Here is a 17,109-nt window from a genome sequence, read left to right as displayed (position 1 = left end):
GCTAAATGTATAAAGATGGAGTCCATTTTTACGAATACTGATGCATGGAGAGGGACTGACTGTAGGTTGTTTCTCTTGCATAATAAAGGCCCACCAAGAGGGTCGAAGATTGCAGTCTGAAGAAAAGAAGGGTTCTCATTAGTGACCTATAACACACTTACAGTTGATTTGAGTACGTTCTGTTCTGTTCCCCCTCACTTCTTAGTCCTTTAGGGGACTCCTTAGGGCCTCTGTTTTTGCTTTTAAAACAGAACAGTATCTTTTATTAAAAAGTAACATACAAATGCAGAGAAAAAGAATTTCTGAGAGAATCTCACTAAAGGCCCTGACAGTGTTTGGAACTTTCAAGATCAAAACAATTTGTATGGTCTGAGGTGAAATGTTTCTGCAGTATACAACCAGAGCGTCCAGCCATGCCACGATCTGGTAGTGTTAGTGTGACGGTACCCTGCAGGACTAACTATCCAGGGCAGCCTTCAAAATCACCTGAAAGCAAATGGAAGCCTCTTGTTGACTGGATTTGGCTAGCAGGCAGCCAGGAAGGTTTCCGAGCATTGACAAATGCAAGTCTAAGGAAGGAGACACCCCCTCTCCTTCTGCATTCTCTGTACCTGCTGTCACTGGGTTTAGCCCTGCAGCTGGCAGGCAGGCTGTGTAGATGCACAAGCTTTGAGCTGGGTCTGTCTAAAGCAACGTGATGAGAATGGCCACGGAGAGCTGGACTGTCTCAGGGCTGACTCCCCGTGAGGCAGCTGGCAGGGTGGAAGGAATGCACCTGCGTTATGAACATATTTTCAGCAACTGTGTCTGCTCAACCTAGTCCTTCAGTATCAACAGTGGGCTGTCTCACATCTGCACAGAGATTAACGTGTACTGAGGGCGAGCTACTTGCAGAAGACAAAACAGCTCAAGTTATTGGTAGCAAAACGACTATGCTGCAAGAGTGGAGACAGAAAAACGAGTAGGAAACAGAAGAAAACAGATAGGGAAGGATTGCACAGCTGCAAAACTGATTTCCAAATATCAGCCACCAAAAAAAAAAATACTATAATCATAGTTAAAAAAAAAAAAGAACATTCCAATGGAAATCACATCTCAGTTGTAGCAGATACAAATATTAAAAGGGCCACGTGTGACACCATTGGTGTGATACCTGTGAGAAGCACAGCAAAGGTCAGGGATTCAGGTCCATCCGAGCCAGCGGTGTTGTTCCTCGTGGTACTCCTTCATGTGGCCAGTCTGTAAACACCAGCACCATAGTACCAGCAGCTGGCTCTGTCTTCTCTGACGGGACTGCATGAGTATTCATTGTCCTTGGAGTGCGTGGATTATAGATGGAAAATACCCAGTGCTTCACAGTGTATGCATTTTATTTCTCATTAATAATGAAAATATACAACTTAGATGACAAAAACACGTGTTTACCATGGACAGTACAGTGAAAAGAAATTACCCTGAAATTGCATCCCTGCTGTTCCCAGATTATATGGCTCTGGACTAGAAGCCTTTCATGATGGCGCGATACTCTCTCTGGTGTTCCACAAGTTTCAGAAATACTTCGTATTTCTTGTCATAAAACCTGCATAAAAATAATTTAAAAAAAAGTTAATTTCCACAAAGCTTGAGATTTTAAGGTTTAAATCCCTTGTAAAACACGTTCACTTTCTCTGCTCCGCACGTCAAGTTCCCCGCAGGGGCCGCAGCGGGCGGGCCGGGGCTGTGCCCGCAGCCCCCGCCGAGCCCCGGCCGCGCCGCCAGGTGGTGCCCGCGCCCCTCCGCGCCGGGACGGCCACGGGCACGGCCACGGGCACGGGGACCGCGACGGGGACCAGGACGGTGGCGGCAGTACCCCGGGGCCTGGGGCAGCGCCGCAGCCGCGGGCCGCCCGCCTGCCTCGGCCTCAGCCCCGCGGCGGGCCCGGTGACTCGGGCCTCGCCGTCACTTGCTGAAAACGCAGCGCTGTGGTAGCCCCCGGCGGCTCCTCACAGCTCCTCACATCCCCTCACAGCTCCTCACATCCCCTCACAGCTCCTCACATCCCCTCACAGCTCCTCACATCCCCTCACAGCTCCTCACATCCCCTCACAGCTCCTCACATCTCTCACCCTGCCTGCCTCCGAGGCAAGCTGTGGGCGAGGGCAGGGGTTTAGGGGGTGAGGTGCTTCCACACCACTTGGAGCAAATGTCTTCCTTCGCCCGTGTTGAAGAGGCGGATGCCCATATAGTCTTTAAAAAATATGGGGCATAACTGCATTCAAGCAGAGCTAGAAAGAGACAGACCTGAGCTTCCTTTTAGGCAAATTCTCCTAGGTGAACACACAGAAGGCAGGATTACCTTTTGTGCTCGTGGTTAGGCTGCACGACTCGCCCGATTTTTCCCATTTTCGCCATGGCCTCCTAGTAAAAGACAAACACAAGCTGGAAAAGCCTGTTTTGATTTAAAATACTTTTTGACAAGAACAAGATGTTTCAAAACCAATCGGAACATTACTGATGTATTTTGTTTCGACTGAACAGGCCAGATGGCATAAAATATGTTCAATCCCATTATATAGTAGTCATGAGAACAAAGTACTGCAGACCCCTCAGTAAACCAAAATCTGTTCCTCTTTCTTACTGGGAGTCTGAGGCAGAACAGACTTATCTTTTATTATTTACACTAACCAAAGGAAATGTTAAACATTGCATCCCCGGAGGGGAGATTTCTCAAATAAAATGATGCTTTACATGAGATCTCTTAATCATATTCCCAAAGTATTGATTCCCCGTAGCAAGGGAGGACTCAAGCGCGCTCCAGAAGCTCAGAGTGACTTGCAAAGTTCTGTTACGGAGCCTACAGCTGCCCTCACATTCCAGGATAAAGGTGTCAGAGACGATTTTGATCCTAATTTGCTTTTGGCCAAAATAAAGTCAGAGGAAGGGATGTCACAAAATCCCCCCAAAAGGAGTCTCTGGGACAGTCACAAGAGGACTGAGCAGTTTGGTTCCTTTCCCAATTTCTATGAGATTCTGATTTTCTACGGATTTTCCTGAGCAATCCCACTGGCATCAGACATTGATCACCGTTGTGAGCAGAGAAGCAAGCTCAAGCTCTTAGGCCAGGGTGGAGGCAGCAGGCTCAGGCTGTTTTAAATGGAAGTTATATCACAAGGCGCATTAAAGCGATAGTTTTCAGATGGAGAAGCATTAAACATAGAAGATCAGGATTCAAGAATCAGTGTCTGACCAAATGTCTATAAATGTCATAGTTTCTAAGCAGGACCCTAAATCTGTTTTAATATTAGTGCCTAAAGCACAACGCTGTGAGGGTATCAGTGGAGAACAGTCAGTCTGTGCCAAGCTGCTTCTGCTGGAAGCCATCTCATCAAATGCTCCGACCAGATTTGTTAAAGGGCTGGATGCTTTTATAGTCTGTTGTATCTGTTGTAGTAAAATCTTTGCTTTCCACTAATCCAGCATACAGCTGAGGAACTCGCAGACCTTTACAATGCCGATGAGCAATATAAGCACAGTTTCACCAACCCAGGACAAGCAGGGAGGCTCTGCGGATAAGCAGGTGACCAGCAGACGTCACATCTTCTGGTTTCCCATTTCCCCCATGTTAAAGAAATAGGATCGCGACCTAAATGCCAGGATGTACGTGGCCAGCAGATCCTGTCTCCCATGCGCAGCAGTGTCAGGTCAGCTGGCACGCAGTGCCTGCGATGCCCTCGTGTGCCAGAGCCGCAGGCAGCCCTCGCTCTGCCTGGCTGGCTGAATCTGTGCTGTTATTACCTGTCATGTTCTGGGTACACTTGCTTCATCCTTGAGCATCAACAAATCCTCTTATACTGCCAATTCAAATGTACTACTCAAATGTGGAACACCTAACTTTCTACATTTATCGAGTTCAGGGGATTAAATGCTGGATAAAACTGTGGCTCTGCCAAAGCAAGAAGCACTGCCCGTGATGGTGGTCAGCATTTTACTGTTAGAGCTTCTGATAGAACAGCAGAGGAGTATTTCTGTGCACTGATATGCCTATACTCTTTCATACGTGCAGAAGTTGATTGTACTTGGACTCCCTAAGAAACACCCTTGAAATAACACTTCCAGTGAGATAGTGTGTTCTCTTCTCTGGGACAAGTGCGCCTGCTGGCACAGAGATCCTGCACAGCAGCCAGATTAAAATACTGGCAGGGAAAGGTTGCTATCTTTCCCAGTAAGAGAAATAAGCATTTATTCTCTGTTCCTTAACAAGTGATACTAGCTCAAGCATTGTTCCTGTTTACAACAGTCCATCGTTTACAACCCCCTTACATGGCCAGATGGATTGAGTCTGCTCACAAAATGAATGAACACAGAAAAAAAAAAGTAAAAGACAATTTCCTCTGATACAACCAGATATCTTTTTTTAAGATAGCTTCCTGTCTTACAGGAGAAACACAGAAAACATAAGACAAAGGCAGAGACCCCGCACACTGCATAGCAAAGCCCCTTGAAGTATTCTTACTAATGGCAAGAGTCACAGTGCTTTCAATTCCCTGCTTTACACCTCCTATTGAATTGCCCCGTTGCTACTGTACACACCAAAAAAAAAAAGTACAATAGGGCCACCTGATAGGGTGCAAATGTCTCAGACAAATCAGCTTTTTTCTCAAGTGCAACAAAAAAGAAAGGGATGGCCAGACTTCCTCCTGGAAGACTGCTATTCCCCCTGTGCACACCAGCAGGGTGTGCTTGCTGCTGGCCCATGCCGGGGAGCGGTAAGAGGACACAAACAGCGCTGATCCCAGGAAAGGTTCTTCTTTGCCATAAATACTCTCCCCTAACCTTGTGTGTTACTCTGCAGCCTCTTACAACTTTCAGTGCTGAAAAATGCACTGACTACTTCTTCGGGAAATAAGCCAGCCTTCTGAGATAAACATATATCCAGCCAGGTTTTATTTTTACACCGTTATTCATCTAGCTAAAGGTCTTCTCACGCTGGTTCAAGAGAGCGCAGACACCACAGTGGGTGCTGTATGGGCAGCGTGGCCCATCCTCGAGCTCCCACCTGTGCCACTGTCACACCACTAGGACCCAACAAAACAGCAGGCACCCACAACACACCAGCTTTCAGACCACAAGTGGTGGTCTTCAAAGAGCCCAACCAAGTCTCCACAGAGCTGATGAAAGCCTCCTAAACTCCCTAGGAGCTGGAGTTTCCACTGCTCCCAGTGTTACGCCAAACTGCAAAAGTTCCAGCAAGTGTCCTAAAACTCTGATCTCTCCCCAAACACGAAGCTTCTCTTTGCATTTAATTTTCCCTCTTCTCCCTGTGACTTCCCAAAACTTGAAATAAGCTGCTCTCAAAGTGACGCAGACCCGTAGCCTTCCTGCAGCCCTGGCCCCATCCCTGGCACAGAGGGTCTGGACAGGGAGCCGAGGGGGAAGCCACCACGCCATGGGGCCGGGAGCAGGACAGGCTAGGAGGTCCCTAAAGAAAAACGGGTTCTTTAAAGCCTGACCTAAATCAGGAAACATGGCCTGGCTGCTACTTATCTCTTGCTGGCTCACATTTAGCTCATTTTTAAAGCACAGGTAAGAAGGAAGATGCCAAAGCAGTCTCTTCAGTTCATCATGTAAATATTTTGTATTTTTAAATCTGCTAAACATATAGAGGTCTTTGGAAATCCACAGCGTTAGGCCTCACAGCAACCACCCCGATAATGTCAAATACCATGTTAAAGAAATACACAGCCAGCAATTTTCAACAACTCACTTGTTCTAGGTTGCTCAAAATATCCTAAATTAATTCCTCTCTTAATTTGCATTTTGGTTGTGTGGTTTTCTTTAAAGTCAGTTTGGTCATTGTTCGTTTGAACAAATACTTTATTCCCAGAGGAGACTCTTTTCAACAATTTTCTGGGGACAAAGAGGAACAGAACATTAAAAATATGAATTTATAATGAAATCAGAAACAAAGGAACATAAGAATCGTATTACTGAATCAGATCAACCTTGTGCACTGTTCTGTCCCTAACAAAGCCTTAAATATAGCAAAATGATAATGCTGCTGTTCAGAAATAGTCTGTTTGAGGGTCAACATCCAAATCCATAATTCCAGTCACCAAGAATTTCACAATCTTAATTTGAATGATGCTCTATCTTCTTTGTTTGCCAGTCTAGACAGTACAATGAATACAGTGATTTAAACACAATGAATTCTCTCTTAAAACAAAATATTTTGTAAAATTGCTTTTTAATCATTTCTTTTCTCTCTTTCCATAAAGGCTATGCTATAAATAAACCCTGAAAGTTCGCATTTGATCATCATTTCTAAAGGCTGGGCAAGAGGCAAGTGAAGGGTTTACACAGAAAAAAATAGAGGCACTGTGGAGCAGAAATAAAGGGATGCATTCATGATTCCTAACCTTTTGTTAGAGTGTCAACGCTGAGACAGATAGAAGCCAGTAAACACTCTGCTCACCACGGAGAGTTAGCCCAATGGGATTACCCTACCCAGGACTGAAGGCAGAGGCCCAGCGAACCAAATTCTCCAAGGCCCGCCGGTATGTCAGAGCCAGGTGCCGTTCTGCCGCTGGCAGGGTGAGCCGGCTGGAGGGGCCGTTGTCATTTGGAGCAATTCGCTCAGCGCTGCTGGCTGAATTCTGCTCTTGAGCACGAGCTGGAGCAGGGGGTACGACACCAGGGCAGCCCCAGGGCAGAAATGGCCCGTGGGGCTGGGAAGCTGGCCCATCACAAAGCCCCCTGAAGTACAGAGCCTTCCCATGACTTACAAGCTGTAGAGCAAACAGAAGGGTCCCCAGTTCTCTAGCACCGCCTTCTAGGGGGATGAAACCCTGTTCTGACACCGAATATAAAACCTGGAAATTTCAACCTTTGCCCCTTTAATAAGAGAAAGGAAAAGGTTTTGACACTACGTGGGAGACGCACTGCAGCAACCTCCTCTGTCATGCCAGGAGACACCAGGAAAGCACGTCAGGCTGGCGTCAGGAGCACACAGGTGTTACAAGGGCTATCTTTAGACGGGAGGACAGCTCTCCTCTGATTCCCCAGTGAAGGGCTGACTCAGAGCACCCGGCACGATCTGGCACATCCCACAAGAGCCGCTCGTCTCCCTCAGGACTACAGAGGGAGCCAAGGAAGATTAGCCTACCTGTGAACGGTCCTTAGGTCTGATTTCTGACAGAGACTCACAGACTTATGTAGCTGAGTATTACCGAAAATTAATGGGATGTAGGCCCTCAAGAGCATACATCACATGAGAGAATCAGATTTACAGACATCAGCCTTAGGTTTAAGATAAACCGAAGAAGTAACTAAATCCCACGGAAATTAATGAGCTGGGAACATCAGTCCCCTCCAGAACTTAGGCTTCTGCTTTACTTAGGTACTTTAAAAATTGTATCCAAAGTTAAATGGATGAGGCATTCAGGCACAAATGTGATTTCACAGCTGTTTTCTTCCCAATTACTCATTCTGAAAATCCCAAGAAATGTCAGGACTTCTAATAACTAGTGTAGTTATTAACAGTAAAAACAGCTATCTGTCATCTAAAGTTTGACTGCACAGTTTCAGTGGCTGAAAGCATTTGGCCTGCACGTATAAAAGCATACATCAAAGCTCACCAAACTGCCCGGGCACACCACGCTTTGGTTACAAAAACAGCGTACCAGCTACTTAGAGGAGGAATCTTTAGGCAATACGAAAACCAAGAGGTGTACTCGAGTGCAAATTCATCATGTTTTCTCTCTGAGTGACGCTGGTTTATAGCTTGTCCAGTGACAGCCGTGGTTCTGTTGCACCAAGAATGACTCATCTAGGAACGATGGCAAGGATGAAAAATAACTGCTGTAAACCAGCTTTGGATCAGAAATTGTAACAGGAGTAATTCAGGAGTCTTGGAACAAGCTGGAATGAGATGCATGGCTTGCTCTCCTTTCCAAGCCAAAGTTGGTAATTCACCTCATCTTAGCACTTAGGCAAAAGAAGGAAATTATACTCACTTTTATTGTAGTAATACAAACTAAGTGATCAAAAGCTGCCATTCTTAGAGCCAAGAGTGGTGAGAAAGCTGAACCAGCAAACATGCTTCATCAGGCATTCTTGAGAATGGCAGGAGTGTTTGCACAGGAGATCAGTCTCAATTTCTGAACCACAGAGAGCTTTAAAATACAAATTTCCCCTTTATTACCTTGACAACATTATCCAGACTCCCACTCAGGTCAGTCTGGACTCTCACGTTTTTGTAGAGCTCTGCTATCACAGATGCAGCATCAGAGGAAAGTAATTTAAAAGTTGGCCCATTTACAATAGACTGAAATTTAGGAGCACTCTTCCCCACCACATTTGTTCTGATTTGTAGAGTTTGACAGGTGTAAGTACCTTCAAAGTAATAGACCAACCTTCTTAACACTTTTAAGTCCTTATAACAAGTACAGTAAATATCTTATATGCAATAAAATTTACTTTCTTCTTTCGTTGAAGAACTCCTTCACCCATCTCCGTTACACACACAAGCTGAGACTAACAGATGCTAGCTAATGTCCTTTTAGGAAGTCCAGTCACAGACATACTTGGATTTGAGGGGAATAAATAGATTTCTTGAAATGCTGATGTCCAAGAAATACTTTCAAAGTGTTTCAAGATTTGTAAGCAAGGCTGCTATCTTCTTACAGGCTTTCATTCAGGGATTGCTTACTCAATAGCATGGAGATGCAAAATTCAGCTTATCTATGCTTACAGGAGTTACATGAACTCATTTATGTAACAGAGCCCTAGCAGAACATTACTTTTCATAGGTATATGACTGCATGAAAAAAGCATGTGATGGACCACATGCAATATTTTTCTAGTGGCTTTCCGCCCCCCTTCCCTTAAATTTGTTTGAGTTATAGGGGCAGACCTTGGCAGCATGCACAAAGCCCAAAATCCGTAACTCAATTCTCTGTGGTATTCTGAACGGAGGGAGCCAAGTTTTAAAACACATTATGGATAAATACTAGGGCCGAGCAAAAATTTCACACCTAAGACCAAAGTGTGAAAATTTGGCTCTTGTTCATTTAGTGAAAAGGTGGAAAATTTCACACAAGCTTGTATTTTCCTTTTGCTCTGTTCCAGCAGAGATGGCTGCATTAGTATCAAACCTCAGAGAGAGAGGGCTGCTGTCTGTGAGTCTACAGTGAAGGAGGGAGAAGAAGAGGATGGAAAGGTGGAGGTGCAGCTAGCAGGACATCAGCTCAGGACTTCAGTTAGAGTCTGTCTTCCATGAAGAATGACTGGCCTTTTGAATCTCACGACCCGTATCTACTCATATGTTAGGTAACAGCATTGGTCCATCTTAAGAGAAAAATGTTAAGCATTTGTTTATTAAAGACTGTTCCTGTGGTGGAGGGGAATCAGGCAGGTAGCACAGATGCACAACATTATTACACCCCAAAAACCTTCCAACTTCAGTCAACAGGATCAATGGGACAGCCCTTGGATGGGGCCTCAGTACAGGGGCAAGGTGGTTTTCTGGTTCAAGCACTGAATCAGGGCACAGAAAGTGCAATAAATTCCCCAAGTTATTTTCAACATGTAATTAACTCTTTTAAGGTTCAGTTACCTCTCCCTAAAATAGGCTGAGCCCATTGTTTCCCTCCAGGCTTGATTTGGCTTGCGCACGCAGCTTGTAACTCTAGGTTTGTCTCTAATTTTGTACCGTGGGTGGCACACGGCGGCCTCAGTCCCACTCCTGCCCTCCATGCCTGATTGAAGTACGTATCACTTGACCTCCCCGGCAGTGTGGGAGGGTGGTTTTCACTCCTTAGCATCGGAGACAAGAACAAACAGAAGAGAGATCACGTAACAGACGAGGCAAGTGCAGATGAGGCCACGGCACCACCTCTACCTCCAGAGCACCTACTCTGATCCCGTTCAAACGACGACGTGGCCGTCGGACAGACCGTGGCCACCGTAGCTCGGTGTCACACACAGCTTGTGCTTTGGCCAGGCTGGCCAGCCAACAGAGCCATAAGAGGAGCAGCAGTGGCAATGCAGCTGCTGTGAAGGGTGGCTTGTCGTGCTTGCGATGATATTAATTACTTATTCTGCAGACCAAATTTAGAATGGGATGAGGGTCAGCTATGATTGTCACATCATCTATCAGCTGGAAACTATGTTTGGGTCTAAGCTCCAGCCACACTGCTACTAAATATAGGCTGTTTTGTTGTTGATCTGACTCTGCACTCCCCCGAGTTGCCTTTGACTATCAAATAATTAAGCAGTTTGCTTTGTGAGGGCTCTGCTGCTGGCAACTCTTCATGTCCAAAGCTACTTGGATGCAGATTTGTCAGCTTAGCATGGGTTTCAGCTTACCCGGGCAATGGAAAGAACCCAAGTGTTTCGCTCCTGTTCCAGTTTCACAGCTTGCTGGCACCGGGTGCCATGAATCAACAGTCTGCAGGCAACATCCACGCAGTCTGCACCAGAGCTGGGGCACAGCTCAGTCGCACGCACCCAGCCGTGAGCTCGCATAGATTATTCATCAAGTTTATGCCCACCGTACAATGCCCGCGGATGAAGAGCCACGACAGCTTTAAATTCGGCTAGCAGATACTGCCAGGATGCAAGCAGAGCAGCACAGAGCTGTGCCTGGTGCCCACCGGGCTATGCCCCACAGCCTGGGGCACACTTTGCCTCCTCACCACACCGTGGGCTACGCCATGTGGCTATACCATATACCACGCGGAGGCTATGCCACTGCTGGCAGCTGTGACACCGCAGTGGAGGCTCCCTGACTACACCACTGGTTAGCACAGACAGTACATTTGAGGTGGAATAGGTTTATCAGCCATACACAGCATCACTGTCGCAACAGACCGAGAAGGTTTGACCATATAAACCACACAAGAAAAGACATCTAGTTAACCCGCTTCTTGGACTTGGAAACGTTATGCTGACAGGCAGCTCTGTGGAACAGGAAGCTCACCTGGGAGTAAAAGATCGGATCCCTACCTCACAGCCTACTGCAGGGGACTGCCACAGAGCCGTGAGCTAAATCAGCCCTGCCCGTACTCATTGCTGCTGGTGATGGGAGCGCTGTTCTGCTGCACAACCTGGAGCAAGTCCTTTTGCTTCTCTTGCTCCCTTCTCGCCCTCTGCTTGCGCTATCTGTCCTAATGCCTTTACGCTCAATTTTAGGTGGGAAAACATCTGGGGCAGGCAGGGCAGGTGTGCGGCTCCGCTCTGAACCGCAGAACAGAAGAAATGAGCTGGACAGAAAGCAGGAGGAGTCGTTTGCACAGGGGAAGGTAAAACAGAGAAGCTGAAGACCAAGCATCCACACAGGATATCCTGACACTCGGCTGTGTATTTGACACAGTATTTTGTTGAATTGTACCACTTCCTTTAAGGTGCAAAACTCAGATTTATTCAGCTGATTTCTTTTCACACACAGCTTTCCTTGCTTAGTTCAGACTTTTATTTGCCATCTGGCAATGGGTTGGGGTTTATGGGGGGGAGGGGATAGGAAAGGGGGCTTTTTCTTTTTCTTTTTCTTTTTCTTTTCTTTTTCTTTTTTTTGCATCTGTATTTGCTTTATGAGCTATGGCTAAGGCATCATTTACACATGGGGAACTTGATCGGGTTCTCTCAATTCTTTCCATATGTTCACTTATGCTGTCAAAACATTTTTTTGATCTAATTAATCTGCACACGTCTCTTCATTCATTCCCCTCTTGGTAAGTTTTCGCATTTGGGGGGTTATCTAGCCGGGATTTTGTCATAAAAACAATTTCTGACTACACTTGGCTTTATGGCTACTTCATCAAGAAAACAAAGGTATATGCATCATTTCATTCTTCATCTAATTATTCATTTGCATCTTTCAAACAGCTTCTGAGGAGACTTTCCTTTTTCCCCTCATCTTTCAAATATATTCTTTGTCATGCTCCAGTGTCTACCTGAGGTTAATGAGGAAAAACCCTGCTGCAAGTTTTGATTTGGGATTATTTTTATCTAGTTAATTTGACGTGTGGTTTAGTATAAAAAAAATTTCAGAAATATGCTTCATTTTACCCAATCTGGACTGCACTTGGGAAATTACTCTGGTCATGGGCTCATAAAAAAACAAAAGTCCTTTAAAAAAAAAAAAAAGTCTTTCACTCCTGTAAACCATTAGAACCTTGAGATGTTAAAGCAGAGCAGAACTACACAAAAATAGGAAGAGAACCTTTCTGGTAACCTTACAGACTTCTACCTGTAACAGGAAAATAAAATATTACTTAACAGGTAACTGGTATTTTAGGGATATCCAGAGTGCACCACGCAGAAAGCAAAACATAAAGAAACCAGAAATCTGCTAAGACTTCAGAACCGGACCGCAGAGCCGTTCCCCCTTGTGAAGCACAGCGCAGAGAAGGTAACTGCCTACTGCAGAGTGCATTTGGTTTCCTTGCTATGATTGCTACATACAAGGATGCTTCTAGCGTGCTGCTCCAGAAAGTGGTTTTCTTTGCCAAATCAGAGACTACCGGTGATTAAATTGAGCAAGAGCTGAAGCAAGGCTCCACCACTGACCAGCTGAGGTGTTGTCTGGTTCTGTTAAAAGCTGCGGCATCCTGTCTTTTCTAGGTCTGAAAAACAGAGGCAGTGCGAGATGAGACGTTACTCACCAAGTGCTACTTGCACTTCTGTCAGTAAAACTCAAGCTATAGCTTACATGCCCCTGGCTATAAACATTTCTTGAGGGATCAAGTGAACAAACACAAGCTGTTCCCTAAGAGGAGTGCTGTTCCTAAAAGGCACTTTTGCTCCACATATTGGATACTTATTGCTAGGAAATTTTAGAAAGCTCTTCCTGATAGCAAGGGAAGCCTGGTCTGATGGATGGGACAGCCAGTCTGTTCCCCAAATGTGCTCTAACAGCAGCAAGGGAGGATCCCAACCTGAACAGTGGGATACCAGCAGGCAGGTGATAAGAAGTGGGGGAGCTCAGGGACATCCTCTATGCAAACAGCAGTGTGCTTTCCTGACAATCTCTGAAAAAAATTGAGAGACCTGCTCAGCTTGGTTTGAGGAGCACCAAGCTGCCACCAGCTCACAGATGGGCTCCTTCCCATACAGCCACGGAGTCACTATGACTATTACAGGAGGATTTGCTGGGCCACAAACAGCCACGTAACTCATTCTTCTCCCAGACCAGCAGTACTAGCCTGTGTGATGTGCATGCTTCTGTGAAACATGATGAACCTCAAGACCTCTTGGCTGAGTCCACGCTACCTGGGCACACTTTGGGTCTTGGTTAATTTCTAGATCTTCATGGAAAATACAGATCTTCAGTGATTTGTATGAGGAAACTGCAATAGTCACATTAGAGGAGGTATACGGGAAGAAAACACAGGAGACAGCCCACGTACTACACCACGTAGATACACCACAGCAACCTACACACGGTTCTGAAGGCCTGTCCCAATTATTTCAGGCTGTTTTCAGCAGAGATGCAGGTGTTGGTCAGGCAGACCCTCCCTTATTCCCTGCACCACTCCTTCCCAGATTCCTCCTCAAGCACTCCGTTGGTTCCAGACATTCTCCTAGCATCCCACGGGACTCTGGCTTCTGTGTCCCCCATCATTTTCCCTGCCCCAGCATTTACCAGAAAGGTTCCCATTTGTTTACAAGGCTGCCCACTGGGCAAACTAGAGCTGGAGGGGAAAGCCTCTGAATGGCTCAGAAACAGCACAAATTGCTCTGTAGGTGTTGCAGGGCAGGAGTACACATCCCACACATTCCTAAGATCGCAGGTCTGAAATCAGCCTTTCTCAAATGAAACTAAAGTGTTTGGAAACTCCTTATGGTCTGCTCCTTTTTCAATATGTGAACTTGTTCAGTTCCGATCCACTTGCTCCTATAAACATTGGCTTGTATCTCTTGGAGACCATTTGGAAACGGCAAATATAGTTCTCTATCATTAAAACTTCTCTGTAAGTAGGAACCCCTTTAAGTACACAACCCCTCTGTGTATTGCAATTACATTTGTTGCACAGAAAAAACCTGTAGGCACCAACTCACGTGAGTGCATTGGGAAGAAGCCATTCTTGTGAGTGTCAAAAGTTACCCTCATCACTACCCCAGCTATCTGTCAAGCCTGGCATTTTTCTGCACAAACCCAAAACCAAGGGCTATTAATCCCCTTCTGCACCATTGCCATAAAGAGCTTTTGACTGCAGTAATGTTACTTAACCTCTTTTAGCGAGCAAATCTAAACCTGCCACCCAGCATTGCCAGCAGGAACGTTTAAAGGTATCTGAGGCATCTTTTTCCTTAGGAGACCTTCTAAGAAAGCATTTGTATTCATTTGGCAAATAGAAAAAGAGCAGATTTTATACTTGACTGTGCCCCAAACAATAGCTGGTTGTGTCTGAAAACACACCAGTTGGAATTAAAAGTGCAGTTAGCGTGTTAGCGAGTGACTCATCGAGAGGCAGCAGAGTCTGGCTGGCTCACAGCCCGAGATCTAATATAGCACCATCCTGCCCCAGGGGTTATCTTTAAAGTTGAGATCGTGCAGAGAAGAGTATGCTAGACAGACCCTACCTTCCCTCCCCCCCGATTTTGGCTAGGTGAGGGGATTGGTGAGCTTGTTTAGAAGCTGTCCCTATATCTCCAGGCCAAACAAACAACTCTGAATCCCCCAGAGGGGCATTCTCACCCTACAACACCCAGCTGGTCACCATTCTGCGTTTATGGGGCTCTCTGCTGTCCCCCCACATGTCCTGTTTTGTAAGAAGCCCCCAGTTATCTGCACCTCGGGGTTCCTATTTCCAGGCAAATCTTGCCCCTTCTCTCACTTTAATGAGAAATTTCTAACCCGCTGCTCCTGAAGTGCGTATGGGGGAAAGCTTCTCCTAGCGCACTGCTGTGACTGTAAGGAGGGCAGTAGGATCATCAGCTCCTGGCTTTTAATCTTGGAAAAGTCACACAAGCCTTCTGCACCTCAGTTTCTCATATATTCCATGGGAATCGGTAACACCACCAGATTAACATCAAACACTCAGGCGGGAAATCTAACCAGTGTAAGGCACAACTGAAGAAAAAACACTTTGTGCTTTACAATTCAGCTGATGCTAAGAATTGAGTCAACTCCTGCTGCTGAGGATCTGGCCTTTTAGTTGAAGACAGCAAGCTGAGAGAAGAGATGAATAGCAGAGGCTCAGATGGCTCATAGAGCTTTTCACTTGTAGGTCACCAAGCAGAACCTCAGCGAGGTCACCAAATGTTTAAAAGTTATCGTGGTATGCAAGCTTTTTACGGTGCCCTTTGCTAAGTGGATTTATTGGTTTCAAATTAATTCCTATTGTACGCAGTTCTCACAACATGAAACACTCCGTTTTTCCTGCTCTGAAGCTGTTAACCCTTTGCAAAGCTACACAAGCGAAGCTGTTCCCACCACCTGAACAGACTCCTTCAAAACTGTATTTGAAGAAGCGTCCTAACTGTGAGCTGAGCCTGGGTGACCTCAGGGAGCCTTTCCTAGGCTCGGGTAGAGGCGGAACCACGACAGGACAAGCTGCACTGCAGCTGCACATTCTGTTCCTTGCCTGTGCATAAATCGGGACAGGCAGAGCCCAGCTCTGCGGGCTCGTCCTTTACTCCCCCCAGGGTCCTGCAGGCCTCACGGGGTCTCCTCATGAGGAGAGATAAGCGTGTGTGCTGGCAGTATCACAGGCCTATTCTTTGCAGAAAGTACTTTCTGCAAGAAAAAAACAAAACAGGAGAAGCAAAAGTGAACAACTATATCATTATCTACTGTGCTGAGATCTCAGCAGAGATCGTTTCAAAGATCCACGTTGTTTACAGCAGCTGATGGGAGTAACAAGTGCTGAAGCTGTGCTCTCGCTTAAAGTGCTAACATATTTACAGTTTTCAATCCTATCCTTGCGCTTATCTGTCATTGCAAGATGAATGCTCCTTTTGTAGAGGCTAATTACTTGCACGAACACCGCACCAGCTCAAAATCCCAGATTTGTTTTACTTTTCCATTAGCAGCAATTTTGTACTTTGGAAATTGCTTAATACAGCAAATATTAAAAAAAAATAGTTTTTGTTCAAAGGTATTTCTTTGGCTGTGACAAGTCTAGAATGGGGGGAGGGAAATTATGTTACTTTTGTCTGATGGAAGTCTTAATTTTACTGTAGAACTTTTGTAAGTGCAACAGCCCATTGTTCTACTCTGGCTTGGTTTCTGGTTTTAGAATAATTTGTGAAGATGTAAAACCAGATTAGGTCAGTAACAAAGTGCTTGAAAAGAAGCTGTTGTCTTATGCTCACCAATCTTCTCTATATATAAAATGTGAGAAGTTTGGTAGAACCCCATCCTACCCCCTCTTCTTCCAACAAATGGGACCTTGAGAGCCTGCAAAGCTGTCAGTCGTTTCAGTTTTACAGGAACAGAAGGAATGCAGGCCGTTCTACAACTCAGTAACTTAATTAAAATAATAATAATAAAAAAATACAACCCAGACACGCAAGAAAAAGGATACAGGTTAAAAAATAAAAGTCTTATCCTGTTTTACATTACATTCATTGGACTACTGGCCTGCCACAAACCAATTTCAGAGACAAATCACAAATGTTCAACAGTACAAGATGCATCTGCTCTTTGTGCTAATCCTGCAGTCAAAAAAGGCTAACATCTGATTTTCACAAGTCTTCAGCAAATAACTTTAACTGCAGTTGGGAAGGCTCAATCCCTGCGCAAAAGGAACATCCACTCTCTCAGTTTCTTGTAGGATACAGCTTTAGATGCCTAAAGCTACAAGCCTGTGAATGAAAATGCTGACCTTGAATTAGCCTTTGCTGTTTCTGAGGAATTGCCATTACAAGCTGTGACCAAATTTGTGCTTTAAAGGATGTGGTCTCCCTTTCCTACCTAAATATTTACTTTAAACAAGAGTTTTGCATATGAAGTGCATTTCATCATAGATGTATAACACAACCTTTAAAGGTCATGAATGCTGTAAATATTAATATTAAAACCTGATACAAACTTCTGAGTGGTATTCATGCCACACTGTATGAGCCATCTTTCATATTATATATTAGCAATGAAAATTACCACATATAATAAACTAGTTACAGTTC

General features: G+C 45.3%; 1 protein-coding gene across 25 annotated transcripts in view; it reads right to left on the bottom strand.

Annotated features, from left to right (window-relative positions):
• Window positions 1–1,352: 1,352 nt before the first annotated feature.
• Window positions 1,353–17,109, bottom strand: part of FGGY (FGGY carbohydrate kinase domain containing) — a 305,857-nt gene continuing 290,100 nt past the window's right edge. For 24 of the 25 annotated variants that reach the window (XM_083847626.1, XM_083847610.1, XM_083847628.1 and 21 more), the window contains 2 exons: window positions 2,336–2,397; window positions 1,353–1,579 (listed from right to left, as the gene is read on the bottom strand). In XM_083847626.1, coding sequence (XP_083703752.1) covers window positions 1,498–1,579; window positions 2,336–2,397 — 144 coding nt within the window. In that variant the 3' untranslated portion in view covers window positions 1,353–1,497. Of the gene's footprint in view, window positions 1,580–2,335; window positions 2,398–5,743; window positions 5,887–17,109 lie in introns of those variants that run through there. The other variant, XM_083847608.1, reaches the window with a different exon arrangement.

Source organism: Anser anser (genome assembly GCF_964211835.1).
Source record: "Anser anser genome assembly, chromosome: 8".
In the NCBI taxonomy this organism is placed as follows: Eukaryota; Metazoa; Chordata; class Aves; order Anseriformes; family Anatidae; genus Anser; species Anser anser.
The sequence above is the reverse complement of the archived record's forward strand: the minus strand, read 5'-3'. Positions and strand labels throughout refer to the sequence as shown.